Genomic DNA, 22,015 nt, shown 5'->3' with positions numbered 1-22,015 from the left:
GGAGTTATAATCCAATTATATCATTATTTACTTCCCTATTATAAAGCAATGCACATAAATACCAAGAAAAGGGTCAAGTATATAATTTCTCAATAGCGGTAACGATAATATTGATCACGAGTATTAAAGAGACAAACACAAAAAATTCCCCCAAAAGGGGACAGAAATGAAGATGAGTTCATATAATCAGATTGTTAGTGATATTAATGAAGCTAGCATATTTCTACTTAAGACTAAGATGTTATATAGGCTTGGTGAGGTTTTTAAAAATTATGCCAGTTCTAATCATAAACAAATGCTCATTATTCTTATATTCATATTTTAATTGCCTAACAAAAAGTTTTAGAGAGAAAATTATACGGTTATCATGTAATATTTTAGTTTCAAATATTCAGCTAAATAAACATCGGGCAATAAATGAAGTCTGTAAATTTGTTGGAAAGTGAGTGGCAAATCTGTTAAGAGTACAAAATCTGAAACTGGACAATCTAGGTTAGGATCATCACATCATAACTTTCTCATTTTACAACTGGTTTAACTATTAGGTGAGTTATTTAAACTCTTCAAGGCTTTACTTCCAATATGATGGGAATGGCAACAATATGTACCATTCACGGGATGAGTAAATGAGACAGAACATGTAACACATCAGACACAGTGCCTGGCAAGAAGCAAGTGCTCAAAACAACATGGCATGATCGGAAATATTAAAACTTTTAAAACAGATGTAGTGTAGAGATGGGGTTGATGGAAACCATTTCTACACCTACACTGTAAAAAAACCTAGATTGAAATGCAGTTCTTCAAAGGCAGCCCAGAACATGACAGCACCTAAAGCAAATGCAAATTAAATTGTCAGAGCAGCCACCATGGCATATACTCGGTGCTCTAGTCCCAAGCAATCCCATTTTATAATTTTCTTGTTAATGACACAACATGAAGTGACTAGACCTAAATTCAGGACTCAGAGTAAGTAGGTTTATAAGCTAAAGTATCAAAAATTAAAAATAGAAAGCAACTTAAAAGATGAAATGAGGTGAAAATATTTTTAAAACTATGAATTTTTCTTTGGTATAATTGAATCAATGCCAATCAAAGGCTCTCCCTCAAGTCCAGAAACACAGGTGTAATGTGCCTCTATACTACATGTAACTTCTGAGGGTGCTCAGTAAGGACTGCCCTTACTTTTAATTTATAGTCCTAGTGTGGTTTATGAACTCTAAAAATACCACATCCAGGCTAAAACATTTTTACCAATAGAACCTTAGGATTTTTTATAACTTTGGACACATTATAATATTTAAAGCATGTGAAGACAGATTATATTCTGAAACATAGAACAAAAACAGATAAGACCAGGTTGTTAACAATTCGATCTAGATGAGTTTGGCACTTGAAGTTGGCCTATGATAACAATGATTATCACCAGCTCTTACTTAAAGCATAAAACTGCACTGCGTCCAAACTAAGATCTTTTAATATGAAAAACAGAAGGGTGAAACTTATAGTTTTGGAGGCTTTAAACAGGTGTCTACCCTGAGAATATATGTGCTCTTCAAGAAGGACTCCTGGTGGCTAAAGTGGGCTCAAATTTGTTAGCAGAGTCTAGCAGCCATTGCAAAATAGGGCCCCTAGTGCTCTCTCTGTTTTAGGTAAAAAGCACAGACTGGGCTGCCAAACCTCCTGCACTGTGCCTCTGCCACGTAAGCCAATCTTTATAAAGGAGCTCCTGGAATCGTATTTCAACCAATAGTACTGTGGCTTCCTCATTCCAGAACTGCACAGTTACATCCTCATTTGCATCTTTATCCACCCATCAGAGAGATTCCATTCCAACCAATCAGGACAGTGCTATTTGAACCAATTAAATGGTACATAATTGGAGTCTTCATTTGCATATTAATTGACCAATCAGGGACTGGGGTCAGGGCACTCTCTATATAAGCTGGCTTTACCTCTGCCTCAAAGGAACGCCTGGTTGCATTTCCAGTTTACAAACTCAGCTATAACACCTGAGCCTCTTGCTTGAGCAGTTTCTACTGAGCTGTTTTATGCCTGAGCTGTCTCACTGCTAAACAGTTCCACAGTGGAACTATTTCACAATTGAGCTGTATCACAATTGAACAGTTTCAGCTGAGCTGTTTCACAATTAACCTGTTTTCACTGAATGGTCTACCACTTCACCACACCCCAAATTGGGCATTTCTGTTGGCCTTGAACTGGCGAGGACAACGTTCAATGGACAGAGGAAATGTTTCAGCAGAATAGTTTAAGATTTAGGTCTCAGCTGGATCTCCCTTGAAGCTAATGCCCCAGAAAATTAAATACAACCACAAGCTCTCTCATAGACAAAACATGTGGTTTTAAAGAACTATCTTGGCTCATCCTTTGAAGTTTTACATGGTTACTATAACTAGCTGGCAGTTAGTTTGCTCATAAATAACCAAGAGATAAACAACCTTTTTTAATAGCTAACTAGTCAAATGTACTAGTTTAAAAATAAAATAGTATATTCAAATTTATCAATTTGACTGGCCTTATATATTAGAAAGAAATGAGAAGCAGAGACTAAGAAGCCAAACGGTAGAGAGGGGATGAGGAAGCAAAGAAGTAGATAAATGCAGAATTTCATTTTAAGATGAATAAATGAATGAATGAGCAAAAAAGCAGATAGTTTAGGGTAGTTTTGAGTACAAGTAAATTTTAATTGCTAATATGTTGGCTGGGTATCAACTGCCAAAGTTTTCTTACTTTCAATAAAACAGGGAGTAGTAAATTTCTAGAGGTTCCTTGTGTGTGAATTAGCACTGATGACCTCATACATGATACTGAAAATTTGGTGTCGAAACCTTATGTATTCAAATGTACTTTAAACTAAGATGAGGGAAGGGGATCCACAAAGGAACAATAGGCAGAAACATTATTTGTGTGATAGCTTCTATATAGAAAAAATATTTCCTATTCTAGCTTTACATTGATAGAATAGTATCCAATATCTCAATGGGTTGTAGCAATCCTTTTTTAAAAAATCTAAAAAAAAATTCATTTTGATTTTAATTTGAAAATGATAAATTTGAGCAATCTAAGTATGAAAAGAAGTGGAACGTCACAAAATCAAATATGGTTCCAGATTCTGTTTTGCTACGATATAAAAATTGGCCTAAAAAGAAAAATATCAAAATAACCATTATACTCTACTTGCCCTCTCTTAACAGGCCTGGACACTTTCCCTTTTCACCCAAGTTATCAAACAAAGGCTGTGTCCCAAAATCAAAAGAGCAGCTTTAAATAAACAAATTTCCTGAAGTGGGCAAAGAAATCTGTGATGTAAATGTGTTTCATCTTTTAAAAGTTCACATGTAATTGTGGTACAGAGCCGAATAGGACCATTAAGCCATATGGTTAAGTCAGTAAGTTCTGGAACTCAAGAAAGTATCAGTTGCTTGTTTTCCTCATTTTCCCTCTCATCCCCTAGCTCACCCAACTAGAGCTTCTCACAGTGATTTATACATCACTTTGTTATTCATGAACTACGGAAAATAATTATTAACTAGCTTTTTAAAAATGTTCACTTCCTTGGTCAAATAAGTCTACTTTAAAAATTTATTTTAAGAAAACAATCAAAGATGTCAACATAAATTAGGATTTATATAAGGATCTTATCTAACAGGTACTTCTAAAGGTTACTTATAATAGCAAAAAAAAAAAAAAAAAAGTTGGTAAAGTATAAATGTCAAGCAACAGAAAAATCACTAAATAAAGTGACCAACAGCAACACCCCAAATATCAGTACATAATAGAACATTATGCAAGCTATCACTATTCATAACACAGAAAATGCTTTTAATATAACACAAATTAGGGGAAAAAATGCAGAAAATTAAACTATTTATGTCACATGATTTCCCAACGGTAACAAGGACAGCCACCAACTATACAGTTATACCCCACAGAAATCCTAAATACACCGAACTGCCAACAGTGCTTATCTTCAAGATTCCAAGTAACCTACCTGCTTCTTTATACTTTTCATTATTTATAAAGGCAAAGAGTAAATATTCTCATTACCAGAAAAAAATTGTTTTGGGAATCTTAAAATATGCCATCAGAAATGTTTATAAAAATAATTTCCTAAAGCTAGAAGGTCTCAAAGCTATTTTAATGGAATAGCTTTGGAGAGACAACAAAGACATAACTAAACAGTACCTCTTCAAACAGTTTGCATATATCAAGGATATTGAGAAGATACCATATATGCCAAGCAACTAAATCAAACAGAAATCATAAACCCAGGGGGTTAGAAACATTCCAAGGTCACTCTTGGGGGACAAGGTGGGGGTGTGCTTTGCTAGTCATGCCAGTGTATTATGTTCTTTTATCACTTTCTTCCTCTTTCCCTAATCAGGTATGAATCTTTCTTGGAAACTAGTCAAGATACAGTTTTTATGCTAAATCTACCTAAGTTCATTTTGTTGTGATGGGAGGACAAATTTAACTTAGAAAAGCAATATCCCTCATTATCTGGGGGAAAGAAATAGTGGCTTATAACTACTGCATAATGAAATAGAACACAGACTTTATCCTTGAAACTTCACGGTAGGCTGATTCTGATAAGTGCCTCATTACATCGTTCTTGATGGAATGAATCAAACACTATTCACGTAGTAGTTAGACTCTATATTTGCAAGGATACTAACTTAATAAGGATGACTGAAAAGGTGGCAAAATGATTTAAGTATTCACACTGATTGAAATATTCTTTCCCAAGATGAAATATGAAGCACATGTAAAATCTCAAATGAAAATACATCTTCTAGCAAGATACTTTCTAAAGTGCAAACAAAATGTTCTCTGAGTTGAAAAAGGCCTTGAGCCACAAAATTCTGGAAAACAGAAATGAGTAAACGTTCCAAAGAAGACTGAAAAAAAGCCAAGACTCTCTTACCCTTTACATCTCACGTTCAAATAAAAGTATAAAAAATTTTAAGAAATCCTGTTCTCACCAAGCTCGCATCTGGCTTAGAAGCATCAAAATCTATTGACATTGTCTTCTAAACTTAACAGTGGAATGAGATATTATCACCCAAACCACTAGGCATCGATAAGGATTTATAACATCTTGAAATTATCTATTATGGTAAGCACCAACAGACTCAACGGAAATAAATTTAATATTGACTGGCGTCCTTTCTGAATATTGAAAAAAATGGGAAGTCTAGCTACAATAATCAGACAAGGAAAAAAATAAGGCATCCAAATCAGAAAGGAAAAAGTAGAACTCTCATTATTTGCAGATGACATGATACTATATATAGAAAAACCTAAAGACTCTACCAAAAAAAAACTATTAAATAAACTGAGTAAAATTTCAGGATACAGAATCAATATATAGAAATCTGCTGCATTTCTACACATCAATAATGACCAACCAGAGGAGAAATTAAGAAAACAATCCCATCCACAACTCCATCAAAAAGACATAGAATATCTAGGAATAAATTTAACCAAAGAGGTTAAAAGTCCTATACTCTGAAAACTTTAAGACACTGAAGAAATTGAAGGAGATACAAATAAATGGAAGGATATACCTTGCTCCTAGATTGGAAGAGATTAACAATGTTAAAATATCCTTACTCCCTAAGATTCAAAGCAATCCCTATTAAAATGCCAATGGAATTCTTCTCAGAATTAGAACTAATCCTTAAATTTATATGGAACCACAAAAAACCCTAAATAGCCAAAGAAATCTTAAGAGCAAAGTAGGAGGAATCACGCTCTCTAATATTAAACTAGAATAATCAAAACAGCATGGTCTGGCATTTAAACAGATACATACACCAAGAGAACAGAATAGAAAGCCCAAAAATAAATCCTCGCTTATATTTTAATCTACAATGAAGGAGGCAAGGATATACAATGGGATAAAGACAGTCTTCAATAAGTGATGTCGGAAACACTGAACAGATACATGGGGGAAAAATAAAATTGTACTTTCTTACACCATAAACAAAAATAAAATCAAAATGGATTAAAGACTTAAATGTCAGACCTGAAACCATAAAACTCCTTGAAGAAAACATAAGCAGTAAACTCTTTGACATCAGTCATAGCAATATCTTTTTGGCTAGGTCTCCTCGGCCAAGAACAATGAAAATAAATAAATAAATGAGCCTACAAAGTTTTTTCACAGTAAAGGAAACCCTCAACAAAACAGAAGGACAACCTACTAAATGGGAGAAGTTATTTGTCAACAATGCATCTTATAAGGGGTCAATATCCAGAATAAGGAACTCACACAACTTAACACCAGTAAAAACAAACAATCCAATTAAAAAATAGATAGAAAACCTGAAGAGACATTTCTCCCAAGAGGATACATAGATGGCCAAAAGACATATGAAAAGATACTCAACATCGCTAATCATAAGGAAGATGGAAATTAAAACCACAATGAGATATCACTTCACCTGTTCAAATGACCATCATCACTAAAACAACAAATAACAAGTACTGTCCAGAATGTGACGAAAAGGGAACCCTCGTTGTACACTGTTGGTGGGATCATAAATTAGAGAAGAAACTGTGGAAAACAGTATGAGGAGTCTTCAAAAAAACTAAAAATAAACTGCCATATGATCCAGCAATTGCACTTCTGGATAGCCAGAGAAAACAAAAGCACTAATTCAAAAAGACATGCACTCCTATGTTAACTGCAGCATTCCTACTAATAGCCAAGCCATGATGTAGATGCAACCTAGATGTCCATCAATAGATGAATGGATAAAGAAGATGTGACATACACGTGCATGCGCACGTGTGCGCGCACGTACACACACATGCTGGAATTGTTCAGGAATGGAAAGAACAAAATCTTGCCACTTGCAACATGGTTGGACCTAGAGGGTCTTACAGTAAGTGAAATAAGTCAGACAGAAAAACAGCATATGATTTCATTCATAAGTGGAATCTGAGAAAAACAAACAAACGAATAAAGAAAACAAAACAGAAACTAGCCCAGAGATACAGAGAACAAGGTGATGGCTGTCAAAGGGGAGGGTGGTCAGAGATGGAAAATAAAGTGAAGATGGGCAGGGGATTGGGAGAAAAACATGGAAAATCTTTTCACAACTGAAAATCAGACAGCATTTAATCAGCTATGTACATACTTTCTAAAAGATCTCAAACTAAAATATAGACAGCTTAAAATTTAGACAGCAAATTTAGTAAATTGATATTTGAAAAGTAAAGCCAAAGATAATTCAAAAGACAAATTCATTACATATTACCCTTTATGAGTATTGTATGTGAATATGATTTCATCTCAAGATATGAATGTAAATCAAGCCTTTCCTACAGGAAAGTAAGAGCATTTGGCTACATGAAAAAGCACTCTAGAGAAAAGGCTTGTTGAATAAGTCACCATTTTCAAAACAAATAAAATTATATTCAACTATGTCCTCACAGCATTGATACTTAGAATATGAAAAAGAAATGGAAAAAGTATAAATGTCCAACAATAGCAGAATGATAAATAAATTAGTGTAGACTCTATAAGTGGAATACTTGCATTCATTAAAAATATTTCCTAATAAAATTCACGCTAGGGGAAATCCCTATGATATGAACAAAATGTAGAAATTATCAGGATACAAATATGTAAACTCAGTATGACTCCTGACTATGTATGTGTGTGTGCGTGCGCGCACACTAACATCATAATACTGATTGTTGCTGAGTATAGGAATTATGGATAATTTAATTTTATTCTATTCTATTAGTCACCCCAATTTTTTTTGTTTTTCAAGATATGTGTTTAAAAAGGTCAGGGCGATGGATGTGATTCACTGGCAATGAGCATCTCACCTTCTTGCAGAATCCCTCCTGCTGCAGAGGCTGAAAGGCTACAGTCCATTTCCCAGAGTTTCCCAGAGAAATACTGATGTCTCTCTCAAGAAGACATCAGTCTCAAGCCGAGTCTAAGTGGATAGATCTCTTTGGAATGTCTAACTTTATATAACTTCTGACATCTAGTTTTAAAAAGTGAGCACACTAGAATGAGTCAGTGAAACTGCTACCATTCTGAACTAAACCTTTTTTAGTAATTTAGAGATTGCTGGTACACAATTCTATTACCCAATCATCAAACATACACTTCTACCTGACACGACCTCATGCTCTGGTTATTTCAAAATACAATTTATAAACAAATATAAAATACAAATCATAATTAAAGTGTTTGCTTTCTTTGTATGATAATATAGAATTTCTTATTGACATCTAAAATTACCCATAATATGTTTAATTAAAAAAAATAAAATAAACTATAAAATTTTTTTAAAAAGGATCTGGGTACAAATTACATTCTGATCATTTGGACTCAACAGTCTGAGGTTTTAATGGTGGTTGTGACATAGGGAATTTTCTTAAGCTGTGGAGATAGATGATGGAGTTTTCTGAGGCACTTCTGGGTTCAGTTCCCAGCTTCACAGGTGACAAGAGGCAAGGGAAGCAGAAATGGAGACAGAGTGCTAGTGTTCAGTGGGCAGAGGCAGGTGGGAAGACTCCAGGTCCCCACACTACAGCCCCACCTTATTCCCTTGGCAGGCCACAGTGTTCAGAAAGTACCTGAGGCCCAGCCTAGGGCCTACTCGTCAAGCCCTCTCACTGATTTTCTGATAAACAAATTCTAGGTATAAATCCTTTATGTTTAAAATAGCTGCTGTGGTTCTGTTTGCTGCAACTCAAGCTGACACACACACCCAAGATGTTAAATCAGTTAACAAGGAAACCCTGATCACCTCCATGATTTCTGACCCATTATCTTTCAACTAAGTGAAAACTTTTTGAAAAAGTAATAATTTTTTTTAAATCACCAACTTGACGAGTTTATATATTTGTGAACAGCATGTATTTATGTCCATTCTGAACAGAAATGTCACAAGGCCTACTCAGAAACTGGATTCTGCCTCTTTGGACACGCTACTGCCCCTGCAGTTTCTGAGTAGGCCTCGTGATGTTGGAAAATACTCCAGTATGATTCCTCATCAAATATATAATGTTTCAGAAGAGAGAGCTTTACATTTAATCTCCCTGATCCAAAAAATCAGAGACTTCAGTATACTATTTTTTCCCTATAGATTCTTTTCACTTTAAACTTAGGTAATACATAAATTTCTTTTCTTACTTGAACTAGTGCAAAGAAGAGTTTGTTGAAATGCAAAAACAAGTTAAAAGAACAATTTAAAACAGGTATTTTCACATAGTTGAACAAAAATATTAAGTAAATTTCAAGCTACATTAATTTTAATATTATGTGTGATATTAGTATAGTTCCACATTTCTCAATATGTCCTCTCTCTCTCTATATATATATATATACACACACAATATATACTGTACTAACATTGAAAAATATTTAATTCATTCATCAGATGTTTACTGAGCATTTATTCTATGGATTCAGCAGTGAAAATCACAAACACGGGTTAAAGTTCATTGGGTAAAAGGTTAGAGATATAACAATGGGATAAGGGTTCTGTGGAAATACATAACAAAGAGCATTAACAAACAATTTCAGAAAACTAGACTAAATAGACTAAAGTATGTTTCTTTACACTAAATAAATTAGGTCATGGACTAAAATAGATTAAGTCAAAGAAGAAAATATCAATTTCTAGACTAGAAAGTATACTTGCATTTTTGGAGATAAAATTATCAATTGAGTAGTTAAAAATAAATGACCATAAAGTCCACTTTCATCCTTAGAAGTTCATAATGCTATATTTCTTTAATATACCTCACAAGCCAACATGAATATCTGCTTATACATGTGTTAAATATCCCTGTGAGAACATGCAAAAAGCTAACGAGGGAGTTCCCATGAAGAGAAACAGGGATAGGATAGGAGAAAAGGTAAGGAGGGACTTTATATAAATCTATTACATATCAAAAGTTTTCATTTTAAATAATATTAATATATTCTATTTAAAAATGGAAAGCAACTGCACAGTATATATAGCTTGACTTTTATCAGAACATTCAAGGGCAATATAAAATAGGAAGTTATTTGAACTTTGACGTAAACAGCAGTAAGCACACACACAAAGGGCCGTCATGAAGATACCAAGAAGACACAAAATAGAAACGGTTACCTTCCTATCACAGGCTTTAGGGCTACCGGCAGTGTTCTGCTTGAGAAAGCCCGCTGTTGTTGACCAGCGTGTGGGGTTTTTTCGTGAAGGCTCTTCAGAGGAAAAATTGCTATCACTGACAGAAGTTGAGAGGCCAACTAAAGCTGGGTCACTGCTTCGTCGGACATGAAGAGGCATATCTACAAATACAAAAAAAGCATTATTTAAAAAAAAAAAAAAAAAAGATAACCAATGTCTGAAAACTACATGTTAGGATAAAGGTAGTCAGGATCTCAAAGATTAAAAACAGAAATAACAATTTAAGGTGACAGAGGGTCAGCATTCTAAACAGAAATTCCTTTAATTCCTTTAAAACACTTCACGGCAAAAGAAATGTGGTATGTATGAGACAACTGTTCTGAAGTGACGGCCTGGGCTTGCATTTGTGCTTTGCTACATGTTACCTGTATGGCTCTGGGCGACTTTCCTATCCTCTGTGTCTAATCCCTTCGTACACAAATGGCAATAAAATAGTACTTCTTTCATAAGGGTACTGTGAGGACTAAATGAGAAAAAATGTTTAAAATAGTGTCAGACACATGGTGTGTACTCAACAGAAAAGTAACAATAATAACCTTTACTGCTATTATTATCCTAATGTTTCTAAATAAAATACCATACATATTCTAAAATAAAAATAATCTAAGCCATGAAACAAATTTCATCCATATACAGTGAATTAAAAATACAGAATCTAAACAGTGTTTGGCTACTCTATTAAAGAATTCTGTTGTATAAATATATCTTTTATTCAATGAAGTATTATCAGAAAATGGAAAGCACAAATATATTTTGTATCCTTAAGATAACAAAAATCTTGAAAGTAATATGCAGGAAATTTCTGGCATATACTCACATACAAAATTTCATAGAACAGTGTTTTAATAACTACTCATATGAAAGAGAAGTTTGTTTGCAATTACTTTAACAAAATCAAACTAACATTTGTATCAGTAAAAGTAAGAACATTTTGGCAGATACAATCATTGCTACAACAGAGAGGAAACAGAAGAATAAAAGCAAGCCAATGAGTCTGTAACACTGAGAATCAGAACCAAAAGCCCCACTCAACAACTAAGCAAAATCACTCAAAAAAGTAAAACGAATTATGTTTAGAGTAACCTATTTTCAAAAACTGGGATGCAAGTTAAATATTTATTAAAAGCCTCAGGATGGCGTAGAATGTAGAGGCTGTGCACACCTCCTATAGTGACACCAAAATTTAACGAAATTACAGAGCAACTAGTACACAGAATTGTCAGGGGTGTGGCTAAACAGATGCCCTACAAGTAGGTCACCTCGAATAACAGGTCATCTCAAAACGGTCAGAAGGTCAGAGACACAAAATGGCCCAGTCCTGATCGAGAATCGGGAGTGCTATCTTGGCTGTAAAGTCACCTTTCCAACATGAGGAAAAGTGGTCCCAGCCACACACAGGACTCCCCAGCCCAGGGTACCAGTGCCACAAACAGAAGTCCTCACAATCAATGGCTGTGAAAAACGGTGGAGATTGAGGCTGAGTGAGGAGTGGGGGTGCGAGAAGTGGAGACCTTCCTCCTAAAGGGCCCACTCCCGGCCTTACTCACTGATGGACTTGCTCACTCTGAGCTCCAGCACCAGTGCAGCTGCTCAAAGGGCACCAGGACCATCAGGGAGGTGCTGAGCTGTTGGGCTTAAGGACGATGGTTAAAGGGGCAGTTTGCTCCCAGACAAAGGTGTAGGCAGAAGCCTTTGTTCCTTTGTTAAGCCCTCCCCATCCCAGCTAGAAGACACAGGCACCAACAACCTGGTTAACACAGGTCGTTCCGCTCGGGCGCTCCCTGAGACTCCGCCTCTGCCAACTTGTGAGCCAACCCAAGCCACTTCCAGTGATTTATTCCATACAAATGATCTGTCTTGGCTCCTGCTGCAAACTTTCATAACATCTATCAAAGGCTCACAAACCCCAAAGCAGCAGCATCTGGCCTCGCCGTGCCCTGTACCTCTTGCTGAGCAGCCGTACGCGCTGCATCAGTGGCAACCGGCCTTGGTTTCTGACTTGGACCCTTGAGGCACCTATAAGCCCAGCATGGGTGGCAGCCATATGTGGATTTCTTGGTGACTCTCACCAGGTGGTCCCAGAGGCACACAGGCTACGGCTGAACCTGGCCTGCAGCTGGGCTCCTCCCAGGTCTGTGCCAAGCAGCCCCACAGGACACTTACTACATAAAGCCACTCTACAAAGACCAGGAGACATAGAAGCCCTACCTAATACATAGAAACAGGAACACGGAGACAGCCAAAATGGGGAGACAAAGAATTTACCAAAATGGAGACATGCACCAGATGCAGAATTCAAAACACTGGTTATAAGGATGCTCAAGGAACTTAGGGGAAGAGTAGATGAATTCAATGAGAACCTTAACAAAGATATAAAGAAAATAAAAATGGAAATGGAAAATCTAACAGAAAGCCAGTCAGAAATGAAGAATATCTGAGACAAAGAGTAAGTACATCAGAGAGAATCAATAGAGTAGATGAAATGGAGGATAGAATCAGCAACACAAAGGATGAGGTAGCAGAGGACACTCAATCAGAATAGCAACAAGAAAAAAAGAATGCAAAAATAATCAAGACAGTTTAAGAAAACCCTGGGACAATATCAAGTGTAACAACATTCATATCATAGGAGTACCAAAAAGAGGCAAGAGCAAGGAATTTAAATCATATTTGAAGAAATGACAAATGTCTTCCCTATCCTAGTGAGAGAAATAGACATACAAGCCCAGGAAGTTCAGAGAATCTCAAACAAGATGAACCCAAAGAGGACCCACCAAGATCCATCATAATTAAAATGCCAAAGATTAAATTCAAAGAGAGAATCTTAAAAGCAGCAAGAGAAAAGCAATTAGTTACAGACAAGGGAACACCTATAAGACTGTCAGCCGACTTCTCAACAGAAACTTTACAGGCCATAAGGACTTGACACAAAATAGTCAAAGTGATGAAAACCCAGGGCCTACAAACCAAGAATACTATACCCAGCAAAGTTATCATTTAGAATCAAAGGACAGATAAAGAGCTTCCCAGACAAGAAAAAGCTAAAGGAGTTCATCACTACCAAGCCAGTATTACAGGAAATGCTGGAGGGACTTCTTTAAGAAGAAGAAAAAAATATGTATCCAAAGTGTAAATAAAGAATGGCAATAACTACATATCTATCAACGCATACTTGAAATGAAAAAGAGTTAAATTCTCTAATCAAATATAGGGTGGCTGAATGGATAAAAAAACAAGAGACTCACTTCAGATTAAAAGAAACATAGAGACTAAAAGTTAAGGGATGGAAAAATGTATTTCATGATGGACATAGAGGGTAGTGTACTGAGTGGAGTAAGTCAGCTAGAGAAAGACAAATGCCATATGATTGCACATATATGTGGACTATAAAGAACAAAATAAGTGAACAAAAAAGCAGAAACAAACTCATAGAGACAGAGAACATTTTGAAGGTTACCAAGTGGGAGGGGGTAGGGGTCGTGAAAAGGGGCAAAAGATTAAGTACAAATTAGTAGTTATAAACTAAACATGGAGATAGAAAGAATAACATAAGAAATATAGTCCATAACACTGTAATAACTATGTACGATGTCAGAGGAGCATTAGATTTACTGGGGTGACCAGTCTGTGAGTTATATAGATGTCTAAGCACCATGTTGTCTACTTGAAACTAATATAGTATTGTATGCCAACTGTAACTGAAAAATCAAAATTTTTAAAAAGCCTCTATAAAACAACTTTAATGGTGTAGTCAACTCATTTACTTTATGAGAAACATTTTTGGAGCACTAATGCATTGGTCAGTGGTATAGATGCATATTTCCTTGAGATGCTAAAAACAAACTATTTATATTAATTGAAGGTTATATTTAAATCATCATCAATTCAATAGTCTCAAAGATGTTAAAGCAAAATAGAAATGATCAGAAAAACAGAAGCATATCCATAAAAAAAAATGGCATTTAACATCTCCCTCTATATCATAAGGATTTAATAACAATAAGAACCTGTGTAATATTACCAGAGAAAAAATATACTGAATATTTAATATTGTTGGTGGTTATCTTAATCTGCCAAGAGAAACACACACATAAAATTATAGATAAGAAAATTTTCCAATTTTTAAGTGTACATAGAAACTTATGAGTTTATATAATCTGTGCCAAAAAATAAAAATAAAAACAAAACACACCAAGAACTATATAGTCACTCCCAAAATAAGTTCACAGAAATACACTTCTAACAATCTGTGTGTCTTCATACTACAATGCTTTTACCATGAAAGTTTTTTCTCAATTAACAAAGTTGTTCCTGGATTTACCAAATTCAAAATGTAAGTATAAAGCAACAAAGTAGGGAAGGGGAGAATAAAGAAGCAATTATAATACTGCTTCTAAGATATGGGTTCAGTTGCTTTCCAATTATAGGGCTGTTAATTACCTGCTTGTTTAAGAACTCTGTATGCCTCAATATCTCTCTATCTATTTCTGACTCTCTCTCTCTCTTCTCCCTCCCTCCCACCCTCCCTGCATGTGTGTGTATAAGTCTAAAAGAAGCAATATTAATTCACAAAAGACCTTTTAAAAATAATACAAAGGTAATAACCAAAAGTACTACCCATAATAATAAAATAACCACATAAAAGAATATTTCAACCTCAAAATAAATTCATGGACTATATAATTTCATTGAATTTGTTTGGACACATAAAACAGCTTTCTCTATTTGTTTTTGAAATTTTTCCCAGGAGAAATAAATTGCATACGTGATTCTAATTAGATAAATAATTAAGACCATCACCAACTGATGGGACATGATCACTGTGCTAATCTGTTACTCTGAAACAGACAGAAATAATTAGCATTTACCTTTCTGTAACTCTCAAATTTTGTAGATGCAGGAAAGAAAGGAGATGAGACATCAGGTGGGTTACAGTGGAGACTGCGGACCCTGTGGGTTGTCCCTTTTGAGTAGATGCTGGGGCAGGGCACCAAGCAGCATTTACTCTACAAACACGGATGTGCAGAATGCCCCAGGAAATGTGCTATGAGGCAGCACTTTCTGTGAGCTCTTCACACATTAAATGGTTTGTGTTCATTTTAATAATAGCTATAAAAGAAATTAATATAAATATATTTGGATCTATCATTTCTACTACCTTATCAAGTACCCCCAAACGATTTCAGGCCCCATATTTACATTTGTGTCCACTGTCAAATTCAGGAAGGTGTCCAAGACTTAATTACCAGATATAAAAAAAGAACAGAATTCAGTTTAAAAGGTAAACTATGTGTTCTCAAAAGAATGCCATATGGTATCATGATGATCTTGAAATCAAGGTTTTCTTGCACTGATGTGCTAAAAAAGCTGAGACATCACGCTGCACACAAGCAGCATGAGTAAGTCCAAAAGGCAAGACCCATGCCACACAGCCTCGGTCTACTTTCATGCTGCCTACAATTCAGTGATTCATACTCAACAACACTTCATTCATTTTCTCTCACACTGATAGTGTAAATTTACATTTTAATTGGTTTATGATTTCCTCTTGGTTTTATGACTGCATGAAAATTATAAGGTACTTTTATCCAGTTTTCACACACAGAGACATGTACACATGTGCACATACCTGTTTAAGTAATAACACATTCGAACCAATGATTTAACTTACAGGAATCTGAGTCTTTTTTTTTTTTAATGGGTCTCTTACATTAGTCACAATAGACAAGAAAGCTGAAGTCTAGAGAGATGACCAGAGGAGCATGAGGTCTATGTCCCAGCCAGAACTTCAGGCTCCTGGGTCAGGGCTCAAGTTCATGATCAAATTATGAAATCAGTTCTCTTATTTACTACTTTATTGGAAAGCAAATTTTATCTCTACCAACTTACAGATATAAAAGTCAATTTTGTAAAAATTTAATTTCATTGTTTTCAAAGTAGAATTATATAAACTGAGAAATCATACACTAGTTTTAACTAATAGCATCATTTGACTTGGGGAAGTTAAGTAAGTATTACATTAGCAATATATAGATATTGAAACAACAGGCATTCTAATTTCAGAAATGTTAAAATAAGAGAAATTTTAAAAAAACTTACTGGTGAAATAGAGGAAGTACAATGTGTAAGATAAAAAGAATGCCCCAGAGGAGACTAGCCAAATCAGTGCTTCTCAAACTTTCAACTCAGGATCCTTACACACTTAAAAATTACTGAGGACCCCAAAGAGCTTTTGTTTATGTGAGGTATACCTAGGAATAGTTATTGTATTAGAAGTGAATATGAAAAAAAAAAAAAAAAGAACATGAAAAAATTTTAAATATTTATTAATTCATTTTTAAGTTAACAATAACAGAACCATTCATTGCATGTTAACTGAAACAAAAGAATTATATGAATTCTATTTCACAAAAGAAAGCATATTTACTGTGAGTAGCACTGTTACATTTGCTTAATTGAAGACATCTGGGTTCTTATCTCTGCTTCTACATTCAATCTGCTTCAGCATGACAAAATATAAGAAGAAAAAAAGAACTTCACAAATCTTTAGCTAGAAAATAATATTTTAATAAACTTTTTAGATAATTGTGAATATTCTTCTTTGATGCCACATCAAAACTTGACAAATGAAAGTTTCTCAGAGGTTAGCTGCAATATGAAATGTAAAACTATTCATTCTTTGCACATTAAAATCTACTTCTCTATGTCACACTTTGGGTCTTTAATGCCTGAAAAATTTTGTAATAGTAGTTATTAGGAATATATGAGTAACTGTTATGCCAATTTTCCAAATGTCGATATATCTCTTCATGTCAGAAAATCACATATGTGACCATCACTATCATTTTTATCAAAAAAGTCATTAAGTATTGGGAAACTGTCATGCTCACGGTGGAATATAAGTTTTCCAAAATCTAATTTTCACTAGAAAGCTTAAAGTTTATCTTTGGCAACAAATACTGTCAGTCGTTTACCACGTAGTGACAGGCTCACTTCATTCATTTTCTAGGAACTGTTCCAGACACCAAACGCTGAATTACCAGTTTTTTTAGTCCATCTTTCACATAAAAATGGCATTCCATTAAAAAAAAAAATGGCTGCTATAGCTTACGACTCAAACCATCACAAGTTTTCCTTAAGACAACCACTGATCTTCAATATGTATTAGTGCTTTATGTCTACCTTCCATTTATCATACAAAATATTAAATCGTGTACTCAGGGGTCAGGATTTAATTAAAATAATCATTTTTGCTGCTTCATCAAGAACAGCAGATAAAAACAGATTAAAAAAAAAAACTGTGAGTGTGTTGGATGAAGAATACATTTGGTGCCACTATCTTGATTTGTGCCAATGGGCCTGCATTTCCTCCCATCAATGTCTGAGCATCATTGATGCAGATGTCAACACAATGAAAAACACAAAATATATTTTAGTAAGCCTATGACAGAAAGTTTTGCCCTCTTTCCTTCAAATGGTCTTAGTGACTCCCAAGGACCCGCAGATCACACATCAAGAATCATTAGGCTAGACTTGCTATCCCTGCAAAGTCAGCCCAACCTCTCCAGGCCTCAGCCCCTAATCCATTAAACCAGAGGCTGCACTAATGGGGTCAGAAGATCTTTTTCATGCTAAAATAAGTGTAATTCCACATAAATTCATACACTCCCATACCAGTGATCATTCACCAAACCTCATCCCAGCAGAACTTACAACAATTTATGAAAAATGTATTGTAAAAAAACGTGAAAGCCTTATGAGCAACCACTATCAGGTGCCTCACAAGGAGTTCAAGTATTACAAGCAACAAAGAAGGAAAATGCACAAGAGCTATAGGTGACAGTGCAGAAGTAGCCACCAATGGCCTGCGGCCTTTTGACAAGTTGAGCCTGATTTTAAAGAGATTACCATAAGCAATGGTCCTTATCAATAAAACGAATCATGAAACACAACTGCCTGGTATATCTGACAGGTTTCCCACCGTCTACTGTCCTGGTGAAACATACACTGCACAAAGAATGCAAATCTGTCTTAACCTCAGGGGAATAAAATGTGAATACAGCCTTTTCTTCTATGATTCGTTCATGTCTCTGGGGCACGGCATCTTTCAGCATTACTAATAATCTGATATGGTCTTTACAGTAATTGAACATAATAGGAGCCTCTCATTTTAAGGTAATTTGGTCACTATTATTACAATTCCTCATCCTCAATTTTAAGAAAATCGATGCATTTAAAAACATGATGATAAAACTTGCTCGCCCCATAAACTTCTGATTTATTTAATATACAGATTTTCAAAGTATATCCTCTGCAATATTAAAAATAAAATTCAAAGATGAGGATCTTCAATAATTAAGCTGCTGGCTAAAGCACACAGGCACTGGTGCGAAGCCACTGGGTCCTGACGATGGTGGAGCCTGTTTGATGTGTGCATTCCTTTGAAGAGTGGATAAAACAGCAATAAAACCTCATCACGGGATTTCAAATTCTCTGTGGCACAAGTGCACTGTAAATATTGATTTGCTTCTCCAGGTAGGGGTGCCTTTTCAATAAATGAAAAATGGTAAATCTAATAATGAATTAGAGCAAATACTAAAAGGGCGGATATATACATTTTTAACCATTAAATATCCCACCCCTATTCCTAATAAGCTTTCCCATTGCTTCTCTTCTTTCATTCTTCCAGTGATTTCTAAATTATTTAACCACTCAAAGCAATGAATAAACCTTTTCTAAGAAGACAGGTATAAGCCATCAAGGTATTTAATCAAATCTAAAAATAATATGCAGTTACATGTCTTCTATTAGAACTTATGATGCAAACAGCATAATGACTCTTCATGCAAAATGAATACCGTCTCCTCAATCTTCAGGGCAATTATACATTTCCTAAAGACACATCTCACAGTGAGAAGAACCAAGTTATTAACACATGCCCTGAGATAATAACTTGTCATCAGGATTGTAAAAGACCTTCTAATATATGTTGCCCCTTTAAATAAAGGCATTTACCAGCATTACACTTATTGAGGTAAAATCTTTGGAAAATTTCTAGGAGGCAAAGCAAGAAATAGCTTTAAAAAATAGCAAATGACTCAAGAGAAGGATACAAAATGAGTTTTATTACCCTGTTATTAACTAATTTTTATATACAAGTAATAAATAAAGAATAGTACAGTTAGAAGTTACCTTAGAGATAAACTAAAATATCTCATTTACAGATGAGTACACTGAGGACCATGTAAAGAATCTAAGGTCTGGGTCACAGGTTACACCGCTCCTCTGTGACCTAGCTGTACCTGGAGTGCTTGTTAACCGCTTCCCTGCTCTGTGCAATCTGGATGTGACCACACTGCTGTCCGGGAAGAACTAAAATGTGCCAAATTCACAATATGCTTACACTTCACTAGAGATAACAGGTGATTTCTTGGGAAGGTTGAGTTTGAAACACATTTCTACAGATAACAGGATATTTTCAACGGTTCCACTAAATCTTTAACACTTATAAGGAGGGAAAAGCAAGCCAAGGGGAAAATATATATGCAATACTCTAATGTCATATGAATGTTTCCAAAGAAAAGCCAGAACTTTTCTAAGGCATATAAAATTTGTAGCACTAGAATTCTGAAACTGAAAATATAACCACCCTGATCAAAAATCCTCTGAATAGTCATCAGAGTATAGGGAAAAGTGGGGAAATCTGAAAAAGACTGGTGAGCTGCAGAATATTAATATTGTTGTGACAGAAAATCTTACTAAGGGAAACATAAAAGGAATATATCTGTATTATTTCTTATAACTATGTGATTCTATAATTAACTCAATTTTATATATATATATATATATATATATATATTAAAAAGCCCTCAAAGAGTTAAAAAGAAAACCCCAGGTGAGATCAGCGTCAGTCCTGATGGGAGGCTGTCCTGCTGGTTCCCGCAAGTCTTCTCATGACCCAAGCTCAGCCGCCACGCACATCGCATGCACCTAAAGACCGTCTACTCTAACGGCTCCCTCAACACGCCCCACAGTAGGACAGCTCCACGACTTACCACACTGGTAACAGACTGGCCAGCATCCGCCCTCCGTCCCACCGACATCCTTAGCTGTACAGTGTCCTTTGCCCTATGGATTCCCTCAAATAATACCAATTCCTCAAATTTGTCACGTCCAATATTAGTGTCCCAGCAGCAGTTGGCTGATTCAGAAAGGTGTATTTGAGAAAAGCTTAATGGAAGGACTGTTTACAACTATATGGCAGGATGAATTAAGGGAAAGCAGCATGGGATAAGGTCCCCACGAGGCTCCCAGCAAACCACCACCAGGCAAGAAGGGAGCCCAGGAATGAGGCCTGTCTGCTCCCCTCCCACTCTCCATCGGTGCCCTGGGGGTACATCCCCAGGCCTAGCCCAGGCAGAAGCCAGGGAGCACAGAGCCTGGCTGATAACAAGTGCGAAGTCAGCTCCAACCACGTGAGCAGAATGGACAATGAGTCTGAAAGAGTACGGGGAAGCTATGTAGCTCTGGGTGCTAGTGGAACCCTGTCCTTTCTCCCACTGCACTTTGTTTCCATCGGTCATTTAACTGGTGGAAAAAAAATAACAAATGTTTGCTCGATTCATTGTAATCTCACACACATATACACTATACACACATACAACACAAACACAGACTAAGCAGAAACTAAAATTTTTCAAAGTTGGTTAAAATACATCATTCAAGAACAAAAAACTCCACAATTGTGAAAGATTCAATTAAGAAGTTCCATTCTCATTATCCTGAGGGTAGAAAAGAGCAGTAAAAGTGTGTAAGAAACAGACATCAGAGGTAAACCCTCTCACTTTTACCTTCTCGTCTCCTGGAGGAGAGGGCAGGGCCAGGACTGAGGCTGTTCTGTAAACTAACTGCCTGCTTGTAAAAGCATGCATTGGCTACTGAATCTTGTATATGAAAAGTCGGTGCCCCCAAATCCTCGGCTAAGGCTATTTCAATCAAGAAACATTTGATGAGCATCTACTAGACACTACTATTCTAAAAAATTTTTTAAATAATGACTATGGGGCTAAAGATTATTTGAGAGTCATTTATTGCCTCTCCCCCGCCCCCCGCCAAATCCCTCCAAACAAATCTCACTTTGAAAATTCAAAAGAGAACAAATACTGTAACAAACCCCGCCACCTGCCCAATGACTGGCTCAGGATAGATATATTTTTTAATGTTAGTAAAAGAAAGAAAGTGAAGGGAAAGAGGAAAATACAACAAGGTGCTCAGATGACAATAACCAGAGGTGAGTGAAACAAACTATTAGAATACCTGGCACCAGAGACTGTCTTTGGGAGAATATTGCAGAAAATATTTTGGTTTGTTTCTGTACTTTCTGTACTTTCAGAAAAATACCTTAATGAGCAAGGAAGAGAATGAAGTTCAGAACATGAGAATGTGAACTGAGAGAGGGAGAGAGAGAGGGAGGGAGGGAAGGAGGGAAGGAGGGAGGGAAAGAGGGAAGGAGGGAGGGAGGGAGAGAGAGAAGGAAGGAAGGAGGGAGGGAGGGAGGAAGGGGGAGAGTGTACACTTAGGAACATGTGAACCGGAAAATGAACAAAATATTTGGAGATGAGAAAGAACCTAAAGAGTGTGTGGTGGGGGACTTCTGTGGTATTGTTATTGAATGTTTTGCCTCATAGATGTGTACTGAGCAGGATATGTACCACCTGTCCATCTCCATGCACCCAAGAGCCCAACTACAGTGTTAAGATCCACGAGCGGAGAGACTCCATCTGTCT

The 22,015-nt window shown here is 35.9% G+C and overlaps 1 protein-coding gene across 15 annotated transcripts in view; it reads right to left on the bottom strand.

Moving 5' to 3' along the window:
* Nucleotides 1–22,015, bottom strand: part of PARD3 (par-3 family cell polarity regulator) — a 592,207-nt gene that overhangs the window by 317,973 nt on the left and 252,219 nt on the right. For all 15 annotated transcript variants that reach the window (XM_036226846.1, XM_036226876.1, XM_036226877.1 and 12 more), the window contains exon 4: nt 10,152–10,330. In XM_036226846.1, the coding sequence (XP_036082739.1) occupies nt 10,152–10,330 (179 nt within the window). The remainder of the gene's footprint in view (nt 1–10,151; nt 10,331–22,015) is intronic.

Source organism: Rousettus aegyptiacus, unplaced genomic scaffold (assembly GCF_014176215.1).
Source record: "Rousettus aegyptiacus isolate mRouAeg1 unplaced genomic scaffold, mRouAeg1.p scaffold_m13_p_10, whole genome shotgun sequence".
NCBI lineage: Eukaryota > Metazoa > Chordata > Mammalia > Chiroptera > Pteropodidae > Rousettus > Rousettus aegyptiacus.
Note: the sequence above shows the minus strand (reverse complement) of the source record. Positions and strands in the feature narration are given on the sequence as shown.